At 40.4% G+C, this 24400-nt stretch overlaps 2 protein-coding genes across 2 annotated transcripts in view; both read left to right on the top strand.

Annotated features, from left to right (window-relative positions):
* Positions 1-1278, top strand: part of LOC311060760 (uncharacterized protein) — a 1803-nt gene extending 525 nt beyond the window's left edge. Inside the window, exons 3-4 of the mRNA XM_084079076.1 lie at positions 501-653; positions 858-1278. Coding sequence (XP_083935202.1) covers positions 501-653; positions 858-1023 — 319 coding nt within the window. The 3' untranslated portion in view covers positions 1024-1278. The remainder of the gene's footprint in view (positions 1-500; positions 654-857) is intronic.
* Positions 1279-2001: 723 nt separating this feature from the next.
* LOC311060745 (transient receptor potential cation channel subfamily M member 4-like) lies at positions 2002-21597 on the top strand. The gene is made up of 28 exons (XM_084079054.1): positions 2002-2289; positions 2850-2911; positions 3625-3802; positions 4907-5090; positions 7722-7885; positions 8119-8296; positions 9429-9493; positions 10301-10531; positions 12150-12252; positions 12408-12529; positions 13572-13862; positions 14157-14258; positions 14983-15111; positions 15228-15357; positions 15929-16074; positions 16562-16674; positions 16812-16931; positions 17130-17188; positions 17330-17565; positions 18002-18117; positions 18475-18607; positions 18714-18888; positions 19000-19165; positions 19411-19592; positions 19852-19984; positions 20109-20181; positions 20367-20546; positions 20736-21597. Exons 1-27 carry the CDS (start codon positions 2221-2223, stop codon positions 20514-20516), a joined length of 3810 nt encoding a protein of 1269 aa, XP_083935180.1. The 5' UTR covers positions 2002-2220; the 3' UTR covers positions 20517-20546; positions 20736-21597.
* The last annotated feature ends 2803 nt before the right edge of the window (positions 21598-24400 follow it).

Genomic DNA, 24400 nt, shown 5'->3' with positions numbered 1-24400 from the left:
CAGGTGCTCAGGAGAAACAAGTGGTTAAAACTAAAAGTAGTAAAAGTATCAGAGGTGCTCCTGGATCAAACGGGATAAAACACGAGAGGAAAACAGGATCCTTGCGCTCAATGGTAAAACGGAGGACCTGTATTAAAACAAGTCAAACGCCAACATTTTCAAGCTCAATCGGTCTTCATCAGGGCAAACTTCCTCTACCTTCATCGCCCGATGAAGACCAATTGAGGTCGAAACATGTTGGCATTTTTCTTGTTTTAATAAAGCCTGTTTTGCCATTCAGTGTCCAGATCCTCTCTCATATTAAATATCAACATTGGCTACTTCTTAACGGTATTGAAATCCATGGCTCCATACACCTTCACCATAACATCTCTCTCTCTCTCGCTCACTCTCTCTCACACATGCACATGCATGCAAGCATGCACACGACCACACGCACACACGCACGCACACACACTTTCGAGTATATCACCAACGTCTCATTCTTTTTGGTCCTACAGGACACAGTCAGAGAGCTTTCCTTCACAAAGCGGTGTCCAGGCATTTGAGGTCACAAGGTCAAGGGCAACACAAGACAGCCGTGCTCCAGAACTCAGGATCATCCCATTCCATTCAGAAGACAAACATCAAGACATGGATGCTCTGAGAAGCAGGTAGGCCTGAGTGGGATCTTAATGTTGTAGTATATGTTTATTTGCCTAATGGCAGCTGAAGTGTTTAGACCTACAATTCTATTCTAATACATCTTGGATGAATCAGTGATGTATTTGAATATTGTATTTTTTGGCTTAGCTGTTAGAAAATGTATGAATTAACTTTCTTCGTTGTTTTTTCTTTATTGTCTTTGTCACAAACAGCATCGCTGTGGTACCAGTGCCACGTCCAAAGCGCTCGCCCCCGCGTGGATGCCAACTTGGTACCTGTCAGCTTCACAACTTGGCCAACACATTATACCAGATTGGCAAAACCAGTGGAAAAGAGGAATCGAAAAACGCTCATGATCCACAGGGATTTGGCCGATAGTGATCAAAAGGAAAGGACTTATCTTAAAGAAACACTTTGGCACATGGGCCCTCCTTTTACCTAAGGTCTGCATTTGCTGACGGACTGGTACTGATTATGGATTGAGCTCTGGCAAGAGGAATTATTTGACTACTGAAGAAATATTTCACTACTGAATGAAATGCCTATTCATATATATTATTTTTTGTGTGCCTATATAAATTATATAAACGCTCTAATATTTAAATGCATTGTAAAATAAAATATTTAACTTTATGTGAATAATGATGTGTTGTTGTTTTTGTTGTTCTTTAAGCACCATAACAACTAAATTGTCCAGTCAATTGCAGTAAAGTCTAATAATAATAGCAGCTACATCTGTTCATTTTGGCAAGTGCAGTCGATCCTGAGTCATGACCAGTGGTGTAAAGTAACTACACATTTACTCAAGTACTGTACTTAAGTACAATTTTGAGGTATTTTTTACTTTACTGGAGTATTTCCAATTTTCAATACATTTACTTTAACTCCGCAAAAAATATTTGAAAAGTTTAGTTACTAGTTACTTTGCAGATAAAAAATATTATATTATAAAACATACATTAACCACTTCAGCCCTATTTTATACATAGGCTATTTGAAAATAGCTGGTCTACAAGCTCACAAGTACTTTTGTACTTTTACTCAAGCAACATTTTGAACACAGGCCTTTTACTTGTTGACAGAGTATTTTTATATTGTGGTATTGCTACTTTTACTAAGTACTTTTACTAAGTAAAATATCTGAGTACTTCCTTCACTGGTCATAAATCTCATGACATCGATGGAGTACAGCCAATTAGCCTAATTTGAGACTGTCTGGTTATAGCCTACCATCGCAGAGCAGAACAGAGGAAGGCAGACTCTTCACTTCGCAGATCAGTGAGGCTGGGAACGAGGCTAGATTAACAGTGGATATGGTCCCTCCCATTTCCCCAAGTTTGTCTGTCTGTCTGGATTCTTTGTGAAGTGACTTTTCTTCACCTCAGACTCACTCAGCTGAACCTCCAACCACACCCAATGCGGCGCTTTGTTTCCTTCGCAGGTGGCGTTAAAACGACAGGGAATGTCATTTTACTAGTTTTGGATTCATACTCGGTAGTTTGTCTATTTCATTAAGCAGGGAATGCATTAAAGTTGGTTTAATAAATCAACCCACCGCGGCACCAAAAAAAGAACATGAGCGACGAGGAGGAAGAAGGGGGAGACGCCGCCGGTGCCAAAATATCTAAATCTGACAAGGACCAGGTGGGCAGACATTAAAACTGTCATGTAGGTCTTATGGGTGACTGACGGTTAACACATTCTATTTTTCAAACGAACCGAATGCTGTCTGTGAGAAGTTATACATGTGTGGCAGGCAGGAATGTGCGGGTTAGGGTTTGTATGCAACTTAGTGAATTCACAACGACAGAATAATGTAGGATACTCTCTTTTACGCACTTTGTGAAACTAGAGCGGCAGTTGCCCAATAACTTCCTCACCTAGTGACCATTGTGCCAAAGTAAACAAGTGGGGTAAACAAACGTTGTCAAAACCTGCAGCTACATGAATTGAGTAATATGCTCCAAACGTACCAGTACTGTGGTTTTCTCAAACATATATGTGTGTGTGTGTGTGTGTGTGTGTGTGTATATATATATATATCTCTATCTCTATCTCTATCTCTATCTCTCTCTCTCTCTCTCTCTCTCTCTCTCCCCTAACCTACATGTTTTACATCTTATCCCATGAGTAATAAGATACAAAATGTCATAACGTTCAGTGTGCTGTAATAAACCATAATAACCTGTGAAAACTGTTCTCAGAGTTGGATTCCCAAACTCTACAAGAAAAGAGTGTGCACCACCTTTGTGGAAGATTCTTCCAGGTAAACAATGGCCTACCTACCTCAAAAAACACAATACATTAAAGGAGTAGTTCACCCTCAAAATTACTTATTTTCTATCAATTACAAACCCCATGAAGCCTTGAATTAATGGAGTTTGTTTTTGTTGCATTCCTAAGCCAATAATTTGATGACTGGCAGAGTCTCTAGTAGGAGACAGTCTCCTATTGACCGATGACCCGTCATCAAATTATTGGCTCAGGAATGTGACAAAAAAGAGGAAGAGTAACTGAAAATGGCAAAAAGGGGCAAACAAAAGTTGGGTTTCTACTTTCTAGAGCATCACAGACCACATGTCCAGATTGTCTTATTTCTGTGGTTCTCAACCTTTTCAGGCTGCGACCGTCCACCAAAATAATCACCCTCCACCCTGACGAGCACTTGGAATTGTAGGAGTTGAGGCATTTACATTTAGTTTGACCCGATTCCACAGATAAATACCGCATTGTGAAAATAGCTCACATAGCTCAGCGAGGCGTTATGAGCTTGTAGATCAACTATTTTAAAAATGTTTGCCTCTGTCTTACATTATTTGACAATTTGGCTATTTTTTACCATTTTTTTAGTATAGTTTGTTGATTACTTTTGATGCAGTTTTGATTGTACACTTTACGCCCCCCCCCCCCATCATGTGGGGACCCACAGGTTGAGAACCACTGGTCCATTTGATGCATTTCTTTATTTGTCTCAATCAGTAAAGGCGCACTATGCCAGTGTGGAGGTCGGAGGGACTGCCATGAATCAGTGGCTCTGGGCGACTACTTCAGCACAGCCATCGTCAACCACTGGGACAGTGCCCAGCACTCCTCTGAATATCCCACCGATGCCTTTGGAGAGTTGCATTTTGCGGGAGCCAGCAAGAGGCACAGCTATGTGGGTGCCTGATTCAATCTGATAAATGTTCACTGTGGTGTCTTGCATCATCAATTTCAACATTTAAAGTCGACTCTTAAGATTGTTGCTTATGCTTTAAGGCCCCCAAGGGTGAGGCAAATGAATAAACAAAATGTTTTTCATTAGACCCGGTTAGTAGAATCAGAATGACAATACATTTCTCTCTCTCTCACACACACACACACACACACACACACACACACACACACACACACACACACACACACACACACACACACCTCTGCAAGCTGCTCATTACAAAATGAATCTTCTATTTTAGCACCTTGCTCAAAGGCTTTTTTATGGTAGTCTTTTAGAAAGGAGAGAGCATTTAAAGATAATTTACCCTACCTGACTACCACAGTTGGCCTTGCTTGAAATCCTGGTCACCACAACTACACAGTAAAATACTCAAGAGTTAAATTAACAGAGTTTTGCTGTTTCACACATGAAACACGACACACATGTGTGAAACGACATGCATGCAATGAACAGCTCTGCATTATTTTAAACAAACTGCTTCGTGACGTGCTGATTAGGGATGGGTCAGAATAATTGAATAATAGTTTTTTTGGCTAAAAATAGAATATCAAAAAATACAACTTTTTTTTCTGTTGCAAAGGCTATATTGTCATCCAAACCCTGCCCACAGTGAATAGAATTTACAGTAATAGAATTTAATTTGTCTCTTTTACACATCCCTAGTGCTGATCAGCTTGTCTGAATGGCGGTACCCTTTGTCAGAGTACTTGGAGGCCGGTCAATGATGTCAGCACCTTGTGTCTCTGTATACATTGGTACCTGTTGCCCGGCACTGTGCGGGTGTAAAATAGGCACAAAGGAGTCCAGTCTATGATGTCAGTGCTATGATGACAGTACTATGCATGAGCACTGTATGCGTCTGTCTATATACAGTATATCGTACCCGGCGCCACCTGGGTTATTGTGCGGGAGCAATAGGCACCAAGTGTTTTGAGGCCTGTGTCATAATAGTCCAGACGGACCCACAGACGACTTCAATTTGATGTTGGTATTTAGGTTGTGTCCGTTGCTGTCATAATCTTATATACTTTTCTCACCTAGTTTCTGCGCCTGTCAGGGAACACTAACCCCTCTATGGCCTACACCCTGATGACAACCCATTGGGATTTGCCCAAACCCAACCTGGTGGTATCTGTGGTGGGAGGAGAAGGCAACTCAAAGGTCAAGACCTGGGTTCGGGAGGTGCTCAGGCAGGGGCTGGTCAAAGCCTGCTCACAAAGCACAGGTAGGTGCGGCATAGGTCTGCAACTATTATTTTATTAACGATTCTATCTATTACTTTTTCAATTAATCGAATAACTGAGACGCGTTTTTCTTTAGCATTATTTCATTTAGCATTATTTCATACTTCGTCGAACGGTGTCGTGCTAAAATAGGGAGATTTTTTTTTTAAATTAAATTATCGATTATCTATAATTCTTTATAATTGATTAAATCGATTAGTTCGATTAACTATTTGTGGAAACTACAGTCCTAGCCTGTCTTCCTAGATTCCTTTGGTCTTACTGCAATTACTTTTGGACAGCCATTTACATTGTCATCTGTGATCCTCAACAATTATGCAAAAGTGAAGTAGGAGTGCAATTAGTTTATTTCTAGTGCAAATTGTTTAGTGTCACTGTCTGTATTTAGGGAATACTAATAAGTTAAAATTCTGGCATTGGGCGCACAAATCAACTAACCCTGAAGCCTAATTGATACTTTGTCACATGACGGTGTCACATTGCATTTATTGCTTTGAAATAAGTTATTTTCAACAAGCGACACCGTTGTGACAAAGCATAAATTAGGCATAACCCTTTTCAAGCTGTCAAACAAGTAACCAGACTAACCACAACTTTAGGATTCTGGCTTCGTGACAAATTTGCATGTCATTGATCCTCTCTGTGCACCTTTCGCTCTCTTTACTCATACATATATCAGAACATTAGCAGAAATGGCCAAAGTATAAATGATACGTAGCCTGCGAGGTTAGTTCATTATACACTCGAGAGGTTACATGCATGCTCAATACTATGTGGCTGTATACAGTGCAAGACCCATACAGTACGTCATACACTGACGTGGCAATCAGCTGACCAATTGGGCGGGTATTTAAGCTCACCTAAATCTGTGTTCCTTCCCCTTTGCGTGTTCTGGTTTGTTGTCATGCAGCGTTTGCTCCCACCACCACCCCAGCACCACCAGTGGGCTGGGGTAGAGGATACTAGTAGGCTATGGGTGTAATATTTCTCTTCTGCATTAGCATTGTCACGCCATCATCACTGCATTACCAGAGATTGGCTCTGTTCCCCATGGGGGGTTGTTATTGTATATCTATCTCCCTGCTCTTAATGTTTAATGATGGTTGTCTAATTGTGCTGAGCAGGGAGAAATATGTAGCAGAGCCTGAACGCCAAGATAAAATATTACATCCACACTTGTATTCTCATTCTATAATATTTGTTCAATCTATTCGTTCTATTATATTGGTTCAAACTATTCGTGAGTTATCTGACTGAACTTAAAAAAAGGCCTGATCTGAAGGGCTTTGAAGTGGCTCATAGCTTATGTTGTATGTAATGTCATAATTTCTTTAAACTGCACGAAACTGATGACTTCATCAGTGTACTGTACTTTCAGTTTCAGGCTGAATACAAAAACGGCTGAATACAAAAATGAAACTCGCATGTGTGTGCGCGCGCGCGCACACACACACCCCTATGCTATCGTCACTGCATTACCAGAGAGCTTTGTGGATGTTGCGCAAGATGCAGAGGGTACAGTACTGTGAGACCGGTCCTCTATGTTTCACTTCCCCCCTCTTGAGATTAGTAAATATAAATACACTGTATAGACGGAGACAGGCGAACCTATCTAAAAAAAGAAACAAATCTAGTTTATATGGAAACAACATACTACAGTATCCTATCCCAATTATGACACCAGAGTCTTCTATAGTAGATGACTAATGGCTGAAATGCATGAAGAATATTAAATAATTTACTTCAGCTAATAATCAGCTCATTATCCAATTAACCACTTAAGCCATATATATTATGAATAGCATGAAATATCAGATCCACAAGCTCACAGTGTGTCACATATGCGATACGTGCTATGTTTGAGAATTTGTTAAAAATCTTTGAAAGGTTTTGAAAATGTTAGCCTATAATAATGACATGCCCAACATGGGGATACCAGGTTGGAACTTAGTGATTTCACTTTAAAAACACTTGTCATTTTAATGTCTACTCTGGTCTCCATTTTAACCATGTTAGACTAATTGAAAACACACATTCCTTTTTTTGTTTTTATGAAAATAAAAAAATCAATTAAAAAAGTAATTAAAACAACTTTTCCCTCGCGCACTTATCAGTCAGAACAGGGATGTGTTTTTTCAATGAGTCTAAAATGGTTAAATCGATTTTGAAGTTGAATGGGCTTGTATAGCTATAGAGCTAAATATTGAATCAACCAACTTGAAAACTGTCTGGGGTCAGGATGCATTGCACACTAAAGCCAGAGTAGACATTAAAATGACCCCAGAAGTGTTTAAAAGTGAAAAACCTGTTAAGGACTGGAGGCCTAATTGTCTCAAAAAGTCAGTGCTGTAGACTGTTAATGATTTAATGATTAATACTGAAGTCACAGTAGTGGCATTTGACAGCTCCGATTTATATCAAATTCCAGCTTTGAACTGTGAATATCGGGACATCTCTGATGATCAAATTTCTCTCTCTCTCCCTTTCCATCACCAAAACACACAAACGATTGTATCTACGTCATCTCACTCTTATTCACGTATTTACATATTTCATAATTGCACACAAACAAAAACACTTATCTGCACTGCACACACACAACGCACACCCAGGAGCCTGGATATTGACATCAGGCTTGCGTGAAGGTGTCGGGAGATGCGTAGGAGAGGCGGTGAGGGACCACGCCACTGCAGCCTCTTCTGTCAACAAAGTCGTTGCATTGGGCATCGCTCCCTGGGGCCTCGTGCACAACCGACAACATTTGGTCAACCCTCAGGTATACACACACAAACACTTTATAAGTAGCGTTTTCCTCCACAGAAATAATAATCTTATGCCTATAGTGGCGTTTGACTGAAAGAGTGTACTCACTCTCACTCTCGCACCCGCATGCACACACACCTTGGACACACCAGAACAGGCTTCTGACCAATTTCCCGGCCCTGACCTACATGTACTGTAGTTGATAGACACTGTTGTATGCAACTCCTGTTTTCTTCTATCCCTCAGGGCAGCTTCCCTGCTAAGTATTATGTCCAGAACAAAACCGGGGACTCCTATAGTCTGGACAACAACTACCAGGCATTCCTGCTGGTGGACGATGGGAGTGTAGGTCGCAGAGGAGGAGAGACAATCTTCAGGGCAAAGCTAGAGGACTACATCTCCCACCAACGCACAGGCATTTGGGGTAAGGGATGGTGGATGTAAAGAATTTGATAGTTAGTGGAATTAAAATAATCATGGGTATTGTTTGCCATGACCAGGTCAAAAAGTGACTTAAATAAGTAAAAAAATGTTGACTTTATTTATGGTTGATTTTGTGTTGAACTGCTAGAAGAACCAGCATGTTTTATGTTTACTCTAAGAAGAGTGCAGTTTTCAAGCTCTGGTTGTGGGGCAACTATGTTGCTGCTGAATGACTGTCGAGCAGTCAGATGCATGTAGGGCTGCTACAAACGATGATTTTCTCGAGTAATCAATTTATTTGGGCTATAAAATGGTGGAAAATGTCTGTTAGTGATTCCCAAAGGGCTCAAATGTTTTGACCAACCAAAATATATTTCTATTGTCAGAGGAGTCGGTAATCAAACTGTCAGAGGAGAATTTTTAATTTCTTTCCTTTAAAAATAGTCTTCAATTTAATATTTGAAAACGAATCGCTTAATCATTGCAATAAAAGTCATAAAGACCCAAACACGATTCACTCTTCATTTCGACTCCTTTTGACCCCCTAGTGGTTATTGCACGTTACTGGATATTGATGGGATTAAGACCAGGCATCTGATTGGACACTGGCCATTGCGTGCCGCTGCTTGAATTTCAGGCTGAGCTATTCAACATGTAGAATCAAGTAGAGAGCTGTCCTCAAAGCTTAAAGTCAAATAGTTTAATGCGCTCTATTCTCTTATGTGCTGAGAGAGCCAGGTTGCACTGTACAGTGAAATTCTTACTTTGCCCTTCCTCTTGACACCAAATGAAAGAGTTAAAATATATAATATAAAAATTAAAAACGAAACAAAATGTGGGTATGTATGTGTGTGTGTGTGTGTGTATATGTATGTATATATATACACACTCTTATTTTTTATATATATATATATATATATATATATATATATATATATATATATATATATATATATATATATATATATATATATATATATATATATATATATATATATATATATATATATATATATATATATATATATATATAAAAAAATAAGAGATGTAGACATATGGTAGGTAGTAGGTATGTAGAGAGAGGAAGAGAGGAAATCATTTGACAGTTTGATTTTATTTTTGTCTTCTTACAGGCAGTGGCAGCATTGACATTCCTGTTCTCTGCATGCTCATATCAGGAGAACTATCAATGCTGGAGGTACAGTCACTGCTTTTTAATGCAATAATCATTCATCCAATTAAGATGACATATAACTGGGCTTTTATCAGCCAGGCACATTAATGGAATCAGCATTGCAAGTCTTCCTTTTGTTATAGCTGATTATTCACTATCATTATAGTTACAGGCACTTTTACCATATTACTGTATGAAAACATAAAATAAGAACAAAATGCACATGGGGGTGTAAACCTTGTGGAATTATGTAATGTTGACCTTGACATTTGATCCTTTTTGGCCAAAAAATGAATTATCTGTTCAGGGCAGCCTACTGATCGTTCATACCAAGTTTCGTGATAATCCAGGAAGACAAACGCAATTATAATATCCTGCCACACTCTGGGTTTCTCCTCTGCTGTGTTTCATTGACTAACGTTTTGACAGAAGCTGCCTTCGCCATGCTGATTTGCCCGTGAGCAAACATAGCTGGATGACTGCTCATTGGTCACAGCAGAGGAGACATCTGAGTGTGCAACTCTCTGATTCTTAAATGTTTACTAGCTTGTGTCTACCTCTCCAACTTTTGGGTGTGTGCCATTCTATATAAAACTGACAACCGATAAATAACCTATAATAAAGACTGCAATGACCAGTGCTTTTGTATCCAGGCATCAGAACGTTTATAAATTGGAGGGCTATGTAAAGAAATAAAAGCCAGGCATTCAAAGTAGTAACCAGTAGAGGAGCAATAATTTGTCTGAAATGCATACCTGTTGCACTCTTCCTCTCTTCCCTCCCTACCTCCACTTTTCTCCTTTTCGCTCCCTCCCCTAACATCTTCATCAGCGGGTGGATCTGTCTCTGAAGAAGTCAACGCCCTGGCTGGTGCTGGCAGGTTCAGGAGGTGTGGCTGACCTCTTGTGTGACATTTTAGAGAACCTATCATCTGCCCCTGCTGCCCAGTCCTCCAATGAGGGAGATGGTGAGGCAGGTCACAGTGATCTGAAGGATAGGGTGGCGGAACGGGTCAGGAAGCACTTCCCTTCTGAAGCAGAGACGGACAAACTTGTTGAACAGGTAAGGGCAGTGGATGGTGCAAACTACCACAAAGTAATGTGGCTTTCAACACAACACACCCTTAAGTCAATGGGCTTTTCTCAACATAATATTGATAGGTCTACGGGTGTTAAAGTGCCTGTGTGCTCTGTTGACAGGGAGAGTCTTCTTTCTGTGTTCTGGTCAATGGTCAGCACTGTGATGCTTACCATATTTACTTGGGTCCCCCAAGGAGACCCTCTTTTTCCCCTTTACACCAAATATCTTTGTCAAAAATATCCAATCTACAAGCTCCCAACACATCGCAATGTGACCTGCTATTTTCACAGAATGTTCGCCTATTATGGCATACCCACAATACGGCCGCTAGGGTTCATGTGGTTAAAGGGATAGTTTGTTTTTAGCAGAAAATTACTAGTTGTCCTACTTATCCAGAGTCAGACAAGGTCATGGATGTCTTTTTTTTTGTCTGTGCATGCAGTTTAAATGTAAACAGCTCCAAAGGCTCATTGGAATACTGTCTGCATAACTGGCCATCCATGAGTGTATCTAACTCTGGGTAATAATAGTGGGGAAACTATCACCTTAACTTCAATTTCAGAGGTGGACAAAGTACTCGACCCCAGTACTTGAGTAAGAGTACAGATACTCTTGGTCAAATTTACTCTACTACAAGTAAAAGTAGCTCAGTCAAAATGTTACTCAAGTAAGAGTAAAAAAGTCATTGCTTTTAAATATACTTAAGTATTCAAAAGTACCGGAACATGCTTTGAAAAATACTTAAAGTACAAGTAAAAGAGTAGAAGTACATTTCTTAATTTTTATATCAACAAAGTGCTGTAATGTTTTCACACAGCCTGCAGAAACGCCTATAAAAACAGAAATGACTGAGGAACCAGAACTAAATACTTTCACTCCTATACACCTATACAAGATGTACTGTAACAAAGAGGCGAGCGGAGGGGGAAGCCAGAAACACGGCTAGTGTGAGAGCAGAAGTTAGGCCAATTGCATTTTAGGGAAGAAAACGAAATTGCCAACCTAAAGGCAAAACCACACCAATGCAACTAGTCGCAACTCCTTTCAACAAAACCGTTTTAAGGTCAACCGCACCAATGCAACTCCTTGCAACTGCCATTGGGGATAATGGTTGCAAGTAGTTGCATGTTGCAAGGAGTTGCATGGGGAATCATTGGTGTGGATGTGGAGTGGGCTTAAAAGTACTCAGTACTTTTCAGCCTTCCTACAAATGTACTCGAGTAAAAGCAAAATATTTGTCTTGGAAATGTACTCAGTAAGAGTACTAAGGATCAAAAAAATCTAATACTCAAGTAAAGTACAGATCCTCAGAACCTGTACTCAAGTACATTTACTCTGTTACTGTCCACCACTGACTTCAAAGGCCTTTTCAAGTGTCTGTCTGCCTGTTGCACGCTGTTGGCCCAGTGGTGGGGAATGTACAGTATATCATATGTCACAGGTTTGAATCTGGCTGATGACATTTGCTGCGTAATTGCAAGAATCCATCAGAATAATGATGATGATATCACAAAGTCTTACAGGTTTCTGTTTACAGTTGATACTTAATTGCAGAAATAGGTCATTTCCTCATCCTATGACCCTTGACTCTGACCCTCAGGCTCTGAGCATCTACCAGAACAGGGACCTAATCACAGTCTACTATGGAGAGCAGGAGGGTCCAGATGACTTTGATACAGTCCTGCTCAAGGCCCTCGTGCGAGGTATAGAACAATAATCAATATTATAATGTATTCTGTTAGTATATAATGATCCTTAGTTCTGAGAGGTTAAAATAAAGTGGCTAACAGTATATTATGATTTTGCTGTAACATTGTGCGTGTGTGTTTGTGTGTTTGCATGTGCGTGCATGTTTCAGCCAGTAAGCACCGTGTATCTTGTGATGCCAGCCCATACACTGAGGAGCTGAAACTTGCAGTCACCTGGAACAGAGTGGACATCGCCAAGAGTGAGCTCTTCAATGGTGACATCCACTGGAAGGTGAGAACCAACACGTGACAAGAAGTCATGGAAAGAAATAGAATCACTGCAGGTGTTCATATATACTGTATAGATAGATAGATAGAGAGATATAGATATCTATATCTCACACTCTAAATAGCAGAAGAAGTTATTCAATCAAAGCAGATGTTGAATCACAATCTCTTGTGCAGGTGAGACATCACTTAAAGGGGAATTTCACACTAGCCTTTTTCTTACCTTTTTTGTATGAGTGGTACAGTAGAACATTTTCATTACTCCATACCCAGTCCACCGCAGCTAAAAACCTGAGCAGGCGGTCCATAGATCGTGCATTTTAATAGCTTTTTTTTTGTGAGATCTGACGTTCATAATGACAGAACACCCTCCACAAGCTATTAAAATGCGCGATCTAGAGCATGGACTGTCCGCTCAGGTTCTTATCTGCGGTGGACTCGGTATGAAGCTATGAAAATGTTCTACTGTACCACTCGTCCTAGGATATAATAACAATACATATAAAAGGTAAAAAAAGGGCTAGTCCTTTAATAGCAGATGTGTATACATAAGTGATAGTGCCATGGCAGCACAGGTGGAGTGTAATCATATTAATATAAACATGGTGACACGGCTCAGCGCTTGTACTGTTTATCAACCTGATGGTTGGCAGTTGGAAACTGCTCAATAGTCTCCATGGAATTTAATAATCGCGCTATTCCATTAATTCTTCATTCTGTAACCCATTTAGCAAACGGTACAAAGAACTTTGTACACATGCTTTACATGCACGCACGCACACGCAGACACACACACCATGATATGTAGCCCATTTTTCAACCCAAGTGCAACCTACCGTATTATAAATGTTTAGGTATTATTAGTTGTGCTGTATTTGTAAATCGCTAAAATTGTCACTCAATATATATTGTACAGTTTTAATGCTATAGGCAATTACACAGGAAAAATGGATAGACCTGAATGAAATATCTATTTCATTTTCTGGGCTACAACATCTTGTTTATTTATGGCTTGTAAATGACCTGTCCCCGTCCTCATCCAACAGGATGAAGACCTGGAGGACTCCATGACAGACGCCCTGGTCAATGACAAGCCCCAGTTTGTGCGTCTCTTCATTGAGAATGGGTTCAACATCCTGGAGTACCTGACCTACGGCATGCTGGAGAGCCTCTACCGCTCAGTGGCTGACGGCACGCTGGCCTACTATTTGCTACAGCGCCGCCTGGTGGAGCGACAGGGAATCCCAGGCTCTGTGGGTAACCTGCTAGACTCACCTGAAAAGTCGAGTTCGGGAAGCCCACGGAGTGGACCAACTACAGCGATCACCCTGTTTGAGGTAGGCTTTTGAGAAATGCGTACTATGATCCTTGATTGATCAGTGGTGCTGAAGAGATGACATTTAATCAGAAATGTATGCTATATGGTTTGGGGAGGGCAATCTGTTTGGAAAAGCAAATGTGTTATTCAGTGGTCAATAATATAATCATGATAATTCTATTGAAAATTAAATGTGTTTTATGAATCTTTCTGCAAAAAAAAAATCTGTAGGAGTTTAACAGAGCCACAGGAAATGTTGTGATAAGTTTGTCTTTCCTCACTCATATCTTTTGCCATTTCCCTGTCTCTCCAGGTGTCACGTGTCCTGGAGATATTAATGGGCGAAGTGTGCAAGCCATTCTACTTCCTTGCTCTGGGTCTGCAAGACGTCACCTCCCACCGGAGGGCACTGAGGGTACTCTTCAGAATGCTAACTACTACTTTCTTAAACCCTATTTACTTTTTGACCGGGATTCACCAGGGGTCTGAACATGGGCCCCCTCCTTTTTCCCTCTACACCAGATCTCTCAGAATAAAATAGCCAATTTACAAGCTCACATGTCTGCTAATTTTGCTGAATATTCACCTACAGTATTATTACATGCCCATAATAGGGATGCTAGGGTTCATGTGCTGCAATGTTTCAGGGATCTGTTGCATCTTTTGTACTGTATTACTTTCTTCAGTTTAACATATGTGAATGAATGCCATGCTACAGTACCTAACGCGGTTACTTTCTTAAAGGCCTGATCAGTAATCTAAACATAAACGAATAGCCCTGGATATGTTTTTAATCTCTAGATCAGGTGATTGACTCAGGTCTTAATAGACTACCACCATAGACAACATATACATACAAAAACAATACGGTGTCAACTGTATTCTGGAACTGTAAAGTCTGTTTACGTTGGTAATATTTGTAAACAATGCTGACATATATTTATGATAGATAGATACATTTTATTGATCCCACGGGGGAAATTCAGGCGGTAGAAATAATAGGGTAAGATAGTTCCAAGTAGTATATTTTCCATCTACAAATCAAACTCTTTAAGAAATGTATGTTTATATGAACCCGGATTGAGCTTTTACGGATTGTCTCCCATGTCCTCTTCATAGTTATGTTCTCTCCTTCTCAGCGAGCCAGTAAGCTGCTGCGTGGAGACTGTGTGTACAGGGACCAGCGCTGTCTCTGCCCCTGGGCCTCTCTCTTTATCTGGGCTGTCCTACAGAACCGCAGTGAGATGGCTATCTTCTTCTGGGAGATGGTAAAACACCTTATGATCAGAGAAGGCTTAAAGATTTGTATTGGTCTGTAAGTATAAGTACATATGATATGTTATGTCATATGTACTCTCTCCCTCTGTCCCCCTGTTCATTCCAGGCAGGGGAGTCTGTGCTGAGTGCTCTGAGTGCTTGTAAGATGCTAAGGGAGATGTCGAAGATTGAAATTGAGGGGGAGACCAAACTTTCAATGAAAGAGCTGGCACAGAGGTTTGAGAACCTGGCACATGGTGAGACTTTGAACAAACTAAAGTTTTAGGTCGTTGCTCCTCAACTGGTACCCTATGTCTACAAGCTCAGAATACAGTACCTATGAATGGCCAGCCTGACAATGTGCTTCAATGCAACCTCTGGGTTCTGGGGGCTTGGATGTCACACAATATCATTTAGGGGGCGAAGGCTAACCACTTTCCCAGATCCTACCCTGCACAAAACCCATTTCTTTCCTAATGCCTAAACTCAACCATTTCAACCTTTTTATGTTAGGTCACCCATCTGCTCTGGCTGATTGCACAATGCATTGTGGGTATGGTACTGCCACCACCAAGCTCTTAATAGCTTTATACATCGCTCATTGTAAATGTCACAAGCCAACATCTTGTTTCATCTCTACATTTTCCCTCTTGATATATTCTTGTGATACTGTGTGCATTGCACTCTTATCTAATCATGACTAAGTAATAACTGAAGTAACTTTTCAACACTTATGTATCCAGTTTGGAAACCGTCTACTGCATGAAAATGTCTCATTATTTCTTTATTTTCAGCTCTCTATAATGCTTTGCTGTCTTGTGCCCTCAGATGTGTTCGGTTCATGTTACCAGAGCAATGAGAGTCGCTCCTTCAAGCTGCTCATCAGAAAGTCTTCAGTATGGGGCGGCATAACATGCCTCCAGATGGGCATGGCTGCTGACGCACGCCTCTTCTTCAGCCACGATGGAGTACAGGTTTGTCCATATCCATCTGACTGGCTCAGCTGGCATCCTTGACAATCTGAGTCCCGGTTACTATGTTAAAAAGTCCTCAAAACACTGGATTCATTACCTGGCAGCGGTTCCTCCGGCTTGGCCGGACGCTCCAACAAAACCAATTGGCAGTGTTTGCGGGTTAGAAGTTGGTGAGCTATCAGGCATGCTGTTGTCGCTGATCTAGTGACCCCTGCTGATTAGTTGGGGCACCTGTTCAGCGGAGAGGAGATTTGGGAGAGATGGGCGTGAACCTGTGCATGTATTGCATTCTCCCAGTGAAACTCCTCGCTGTCAGGTGAAACAAAGAAATGCGACCATGTTTATCAGAGGAGGCACATGGTGGTCTACACCTTTGTCAGGACAATACTGTTTGCTTATGTAATCAAATTACATAATCAACTGACATACACAGTTGTGTTACATTAACGCAGAGAAATGGCTAAAAACAGACCATTCTTTTTCTCAGTCGCTGCTGACTCAGATTTGGTGGGGCGACATGAAGAGGGGCACAGGCGTGTGGAAACTCCTCCTTACATTTTTCTGCCCCGTCCTATGCTACACCAACTTCATCTCCTTCAGGTTGGTACCCGGACCTACACATTTTATCTTCTTGTCCCATTTGTGTATTATACTTATACTTGTGTAGTGTACTTTAAATACTTTTAAGTTGAGCTTCCTTTTTGTTCACGGGTTTCTCATGCCGCTCCACCTCTAAGGAAACCAGATGGACAGGAGGAGTTGGAAAAAACCAACCAAGACCAACCGGGTCGGGACAATGACAGCAGCTATGCAGGCTATGGAACCACCATCTTCTCCTTCTCTGATATGAAGCACATGTAATCATCACTTAAAACACAAATGTACCATCCTCTCTGTAAAATAATCAAGTGAGAACATTCCACCCACAGTAAGAAAGCAATGCGTTTACTTGATTAACATACAGTAGGATGTGTAACTTTTTATTGGATTGTCTGTCTGCCTCAGACTATCATAGTTTTACTGACTCGCACAAATATGTAATTGTATTTTTCTAGTGATGCTGAAACACAGGAAACGCACAGTCCCAATCCCAGAACACCTGCTCCCATCAAAGGTAAGGCCTATGTTACAGTCAGTTGCTGTTGTGTCTTTAGACCTGAATGTAATGTAACACTTAACTAGTTCAGATGGTATGATACTGTCTTATTGTAGTAATTACATTCCTAATTGGGGTCCAACTCTCTCTCCTGTACAGGCGTAGCCCGCTCTCCCCCGCCCAAGAGTCCCTTTGTTGTCTCAAGATGGCGTCAGTTCTGGATCGCCCCCGTCACTTCCTTTTTGGGCAATGTGCTGATGTACTTCGTCTTCCTCCTCCTGTTTGCCTATGTGCTGCTGGTGGACTTTAAGCCACCTCCCCCTAGAGGCCCGGCCATCACTGAATACGTGCTGTACTTCTGGGTGTTCACCATCGTATGTGAGGAGATCCGAGAGGTGGGTAGAAGGAGGTTAGGGTATCTTGCATTGCCTTTCCCATGTGGGTAGGTACACACCCTCCGCTCATCCAATAAATACCTACACAATGTGCAACAGTGGAATAATGTTTGAATCGTGTGTCAGAAAGATCCAAAATTAATACAAGGAACAAAACCCTTTTATTTGTAAAATATTCACCATTATAAAATCAGAATAAGTAAAAGTGTATTGCCAAGTTTGAATACAAACAATCAGCCAACGAGGCACCCACACCGGACTACCACCAGCATCCCTCCTCATGTTCCGCCTAACAAAACAGTATATTAAACCTATTTTTTACCTAATATATAATTACAAAAACCTGGATGAAAACACTGTCCACTTACAGCTGATTGAACAGCATAATCTCAAACAACAGTGCATTCACAAATCGGTTTGATTAATTACTTTTCAGACATTCTTGGTGGGCAACATGACTATGCGCCAGAGGATGAGGCTGTACACGCAGGATCTCTGGAACCAGTGTGACCTCACTGCCATCATTCTGTTCATTACTGGTCTTACATGCAGGTTGGTAGACAGACATTTTTGACTATTGTCTACACTACTTGAAGTAAATGGAGAGCTATCACCGTTCTGGTGATAAGAATCTTCAAATCATAAAAATAAGAGTTGAATTAAATTGTATGAACCCTATTCTGGGCAAGTCGTTATAAGCAAACATTTGGCAAAAATAGGCAAACATTCTGCAAAAATAGCACGATGCGTTGTGAGCCTGCCCTGTAGATCAGATATTTTCGCCTATGAAATTTGGTGCAGAGGGAAAATTTAGGGGGCGAAGTACCCCTGGGGGACCCCAGTCAACGAAGCATAACGTTTTTGTGGTTAAAGAGATAAAATGTGTTTTATTCTGCTTGTGTGTGTCAGGATGTTTGAGTGGTCCTATGAGTCTGGAAGAAGTGTACTGTGTATCGACTACATGGTCTTCACACTCCGCCTCATTCACATCTTTGCCATTCACAAACAACTGGGACCAAAAATCATAATTGTTGGCAAGATGGTAAGACATGAGACAGACATTAATGCTCTTTTATCATGCTGTGAGGGTAGTGTTGGTCAATCGTATTATATTATGAACACAACATGTCTTTGTTTCACATTTTCAGATGAAAGATATCTTCTTCTTCCTCTCTTTCCTGGGGGTGTGGCTACTGGCATATGGAGTAGCCAATCAGGCACTGCTCTATGCCTATGATCCCAGCCCAGATCGTATCTTCCGTCGCGTGTTCTACAGACCGTACTTGCACATTTTTGGACAGATTCCTGTTGAGGAAGTAGATGGTGGGTGTGTCTGTCTGTCTGTGTAATTTTATTAGTTTTAGTTTCACATCAGTGTAAGAGTTTGAAATTCAACCTTCCAATCCTCATTATTATTATTATTATTTTTATCAGTGGGAAAACAATGGGACATGCCCTGCACTGACAACGTGACACTGATAGATGGCGGTGCTGAGCCATGTAGGAGCTTGTACAGCAACTGGCTGGTGGTCATTCTGCTGGTCATTTACCTACTGGTCACTAACATTCTGCTCATCAACCTCCTCATTGCCATGTTCAGGTAGAGAACCAGGGACATTTCATCTTCGTTCTGTCTGTGGCTCCGTACTCTCTAGGATACACTGTCTCTCTCCTCTTGGTTTCCCTCACTCAGCAGTTCTGTCCTCTCATCATCCCTTATCTTGTCTTCTACATGTCATCCCATCCAATAAAACATAATATTATTACATATTAATTTTCACTTTGTTTTTCAGTTGTTTGATATAATAGCGTGTTGATTATTTGTCCCTTAAATCCTCCATGCAGCTACACCTTCACTAAGGTGCAGGAGAACAGTGACATCTACTGGAAGTTCCAGCGCTATAACCTCATCGTGGAGTACCACTCCCGTCCTTCTCTGGCTCCTCCATTCATCATCCTGTCCCACCTTCATCTCTTTATCAAGAGGAAAATCCGTAAGGTGCCCTCTATGAAGATCCACCACTTTGGTCAGTATTTGATTTGAAAAATGAATGTAGTATTAACGACTTTTTTTTGGGGGGGGGGGGGGGGGTATTTTGTGATATGACCAGTGGGGGAAGTCATGAACAACATAATGATGGGAGTCGTTCCCGAGGCATTATTCTTGAAAACTGATCTCATCTGTGCTAAATCTGCTTATGACGGAAACCAATGGATAATGTTTTGATAATTGTCTAGGCCAAGCTTTTCAGCTCAACCTCTTAAGCATTTTTCCTCAATGTTTAGTGTTGGAGTTGAGAGGGAAAGAGGCTAACCGTCTCACAACATGGGAGACCATTCAGAAGGAGAACTTCCTGACAGACCAGAGCAAGATTCAGAGAGGCAGCGACTCTGAGAGGCTTAAGCGGATGTCTGCCAAGTGAGATGATAACGACTTCATCCGATTTCACTTATGTCAATCACTAAATTGACCCCAGGCCATAGACTTGTACCAGTTAAATGGCTCTGTATCGCATTGTACTGAACTGTGTGTGTTTTGGCAGAGTGGACACTGTGCTGAAACAGCTGACTGAAACCAGAGACGTTGACCACAGGCTGAGAGCTTTGGAGACTGAGGTAACTTAAAGCTGTCTATTCAAAGCACTTCCCTCCCCTCTGGCCTGTTCCTATGCCTCACATTGATCTTTTGTCTGTGATGACACCTCAGGCACCATTTACTCCAAATGTTTACAACGATTCTCTCAGAGGTTTGTTTTACAAGTTAATTGAAGGTTGAGATTCATGCTACTTTGGTCCACTAGGTGGAGAATTGCTTGAAGGCTCTCACCTGGATCACAGATACTTTGGCAAAAAGCACGCTGGCCAAACCTGGTGGTCCACCACCGCCCACCTTAAGAAGCATCTCTATCTCTCCAGACACAAGTGCAAGTTCTTCTGGAATAATGAAATAATACATTTAGAGAGAGGATAGATAACTGCATGTAAGTATGTCTGCAGCTCCCACTTTAATGTTCTCTCTTTTGACACACATATGACGGATCAATAACAAGCATACAGCATACCCATAAATACATTGGAAATGGTATACATACGTATATCAAATGCATACCTAAAGGTGAGTAAAATAGCAGTGGTTAAATGATTCTTACCCAGTGTCCTTCTCTTTACAGGGACATTCTCATCTTCCTCTGCATTCACCAGTTCCTTTGTTAATGCCTGCATTCATTCAGGTTCAATGAAAGGGAGGGAGGGATCTCTCTTTTCTCTTCGTCTGTTGCTACGCCAACTGATGGCCAGCTCTTGATTCTAAACAATGTTAAGCAAGTATTCGACTAACGCATTGGTTCTCAACAATGTTAAGCAAGTATTCGACTAACGCATTGGTTCTCAACAATGTTAAGCAAGTATTCTGAAAGTGGGGTCCTTGTGGTGGTTCCAATTCCAAATAGACCTTTACCTATCTGTAACTCTGAGAGTGTACAAATGGAACCAAATGGACCCTGGGTCCATTATAGATCCAGAAAAATGACCTTCATGGTTTAAAAAAAAAAAGTTGGAAAACCACTGGACTAATTTATTCCTAACTTAAACTGAAAGCAGGGAAAGAGCACAGTTTTGTACACTATCAAGTAAATAATGGAATATATTTTTATGTGCACTGTTTGTTCAGCACAAACAAAGGGAAATAATATACTGTATGGGTGTTTGTTTATAATGTGTAATGTATTATGTATTCACAGTGTCTTGGGGAAAAAAACTATTTTGCTGCACTTTTGCACTGGTACTGTATCTGTAAAAAAACGTTTTTTTTTTTTTTTTTTTACAGCTTTCATAGATCTAAATATGAGATGAGATGATACAAGATGTATTAGATGTTTACATGGGTTGCTGCTGTTTCATGTTCACATGTTATTAGTTTCCATGTGATTTTTAAACTACTTAAAAGCTTATTTAGTACATGTTAAATCATGTTAAGGATCAATGCTCATGTTTTTACTGTACATTAATATCTGTCTATTAAATGGCACATACATAGTGGATTCTAGTCGCTGAATTATGGAGTCAGATCAGTCTCAAAATGAATGAATCCGCACAGGGCGATTCACAAACTCACACGCTCAGGTTCACAAATGAGATTTGAATTCACAAACTCACACGCTCTGGTTGACAAATATAATTATATATTTATCTCCAAATCACTCAATTCACAAATGCACTAAAAAATATTTTATATATAGGCTATTTGAAAATAGCCAGTCTACAAGCTCACAGCACGTTGCGATGCGTTGTAAGCTTGTAGATCTGCTATTTTCACTTTTGGTACTTTAAGTATCATTTGATGCCAATGCTTTTTTACTTTTACTCAACTAACTTTTGAAAACAGGACTTTTACTTGTGACGGTATATTGTGGTATTGCTACTTTTACTTAAGCAAAATATCTCAGTAGTTCTTCCACCACTGGTCATAAAATCGAGTACAGCCAATTAGCCTAATTTGAGCCTGTCTGGTTATAGCCTACCATCGCAGAGCAGACTACAGTGGATATGGTCCCTCCCATTTCCCCAAGTTCGTCTGTCTCTGGATTCTTTGCGAAGTGACTTTTCTTTACCGCTTTTGACTGTAACCACACCCAATGCGGCGCTTCTTCCCCACCTTGTTTCCTTCTCAGGTGGTGTTAGGTTAAGATTGAGTTAAGTTTATTAGGATCCCCATTAGCTGGTGCATAACAACAGCTTATCTTCCTGGGGTCCACAAATAACATGAAAACATGACATTCATTTGACAATACATTACAGGACAATGATATAAACAATGTACAACTTTCTTTCATATCATCCATCGTATACAAACTATTTTCTGATGCCCCATTTCCTCGGAAAGAGGGGGAAAAAAAATAGTAATAGTTTTACAAATGCCTACCTTTTTAATTCTGTTTAAAGCAAAAACAACCAAAATAAAATCCTAACTGTGAAAGGGTGTGTGTGTGTGAGCGATTGTGCCATGTTCCTGCATATATTTAAAAAACTCCTACCTGTATGAATGTGGGTACTGCTGTGTGATTACCATATAACCTATCTGCAGCTTGTGTCATTACAACCTTCATTTCTAGATGCCTCTTCAATTGTCTTTATTGGGGTTTATTCAGCCTCTCTGTGACTGTTTACATTACATCTTGGTGTACACCTAAGGGAAAACCGAGCTGCTCTGTTTTGAACCAGCTGCAGCTTTCCCAGTTCCCTCTTGTTTGCCCCTGACCAAATCATTGAGTAGTAATCCAGATGTGAAAGGACTAGACGAGTTTCAATGACTTTTTTTGTCAGTTGTCGTGGTAAAAACACTGAACACTTCTTGATAACAGATATATTCCTCCCCATCTTTGCCACCACTGAATCTGTGCCTCGTCCATGATAGATTGACAAGATTGTTCTCTAGGATGACTTTGAAGAGCTTTGTTTCCTCCACATGCTCAACCACATTCAACATCAGATTCAACTGTTGTTTAGAACTTAGTACATGATTTGTGCCCAGGGGTCATCAACATGTCCGTACATAGACAAACATGTCCGTGGCAAGACTTGTCTATGTCCACAGAACTTTTTGGTTTGAAAAATTAGGAAAATATCGATAATTTTCTAAATATGCACAATCTAATAAAAAAAAAAATTATTGAATAATTTTGTTGACTCATAAAAGTGTTGGGATGTCATGCTCATTAATATGTTGCAAGAGATTTGGAGTATTGTACTTGGTACCCGTATATGTTTGGATCAGGTGAGGACAAGTCAGCTAGAAGTGATGTTTTCTAATAACTGCCTTAATTCCCTGAAAATGTCAAAACGTGCGTTCAATCCTTTGTGGGATAGTGTGTATATATTATTTTTAAGATGATGGATTAATGGAGTGTATGAGGTGTGTCAGAAAAATGGTGCAGGAAAAGAGCGAAAACAGATGGCATGTCATCTGTTGAGAAGGAGCACCAAGGCAATGGAGGGCAGAACTGTCAATTAAGAGTATGTTTTTCAATAACAATATAAAAACACACCACAATTATAATCCACTGCCTCACCATCAGACCACCTCCTCACCTCTGATCAAAGTTAGGCACCTTTGCATCAAACTATTGTGACACTGCATTCCTTTAAATCCGGTCATGCCCTTCATTAAAGGTAGGGTAAGTGATATTTTTTGGTTAAAACAAAAAGTATTGTGTTAAAAGGTTAAAGCACTATATTCTGATAGTAATCATTGCTATAGAGTGTTTGTTCAGTAACAGGAGTCTCCCCGTCTCTCCAGCTCTTTAATAAACAGAAAATACATTTTCCGATAGGTGTCAAAATCTCAGCCAATCAGGAGAAAGTACCCATTTTTAAGCTTCATTTGTATAGTGTTCCAGTTCCAATTTTGCCTGCTCATTTCTTAGTTTTCATCACTTCCAATGTCACTTGTTTAATCTATATCCTGATTGGATAAAATTGGAAATGAAACTGAAACAAAAATGCATTTTCTGTTTTTTTAAAGAGCTGGAGAGACAAGGAGACTCCTTTTACTGAACAAACACTATAGTAATGAGTACTATCAGAATATATAGCTATTTAACACTTATTTTAACCAACAAAAATCACTTACCCTACCTTTAATCACTCATGCACATAATTACCTGCTGTGACACTCAAGTATGTTTTTCCATTGTTGGCATACCATAGACTTTCTCATCAACATAGATTACAATACAGTACCTGTTCACCTTCGTGGAAACCACAACTATTGGAGCTACCTTGACAAACAAAAAACTAGTTTAGCTGGTAGAACTTCTGGTCTCCTCATGTCCTCAAG

This window comes from Gymnoscopelus microlampas (genome assembly GCF_963454915.1).
Source record: "Gymnoscopelus microlampas genome assembly, chromosome: 14".
Lineage (NCBI taxonomy): Eukaryota > Metazoa > Chordata > Actinopteri > Myctophiformes > Myctophidae > Gymnoscopelus > Gymnoscopelus microlampas.
This window is presented reverse-complemented; position numbering and strand designations above follow the sequence as displayed.

What these genes read in the sequence shown, in the direction of transcription:
- LOC311060745 (XM_084079054.1), top strand. Translation starts at nt 2,221, where the DNA reads ATGAGCGACGAGGAGGAAGAAGGGGGAGACGCCGCCGGTGCCAAAATA. An exon ending in CCAGCAAGAGGCACAGCTAT is followed by an intron (nt 3,803 to 4,906) that starts GTGGGTGCCTGA and finishes TTTCTCACCTAG; the next exon opens with TTTCTGCGCCTGTCAGGGAA. An exon ending in ATGGTGACATCCACTGGAAG is followed by an intron (nt 12,530 to 13,571) that starts GTGAGAACCAAC and finishes CTCATCCAACAG; the next exon opens with GATGAAGACCTGGAGGACTC.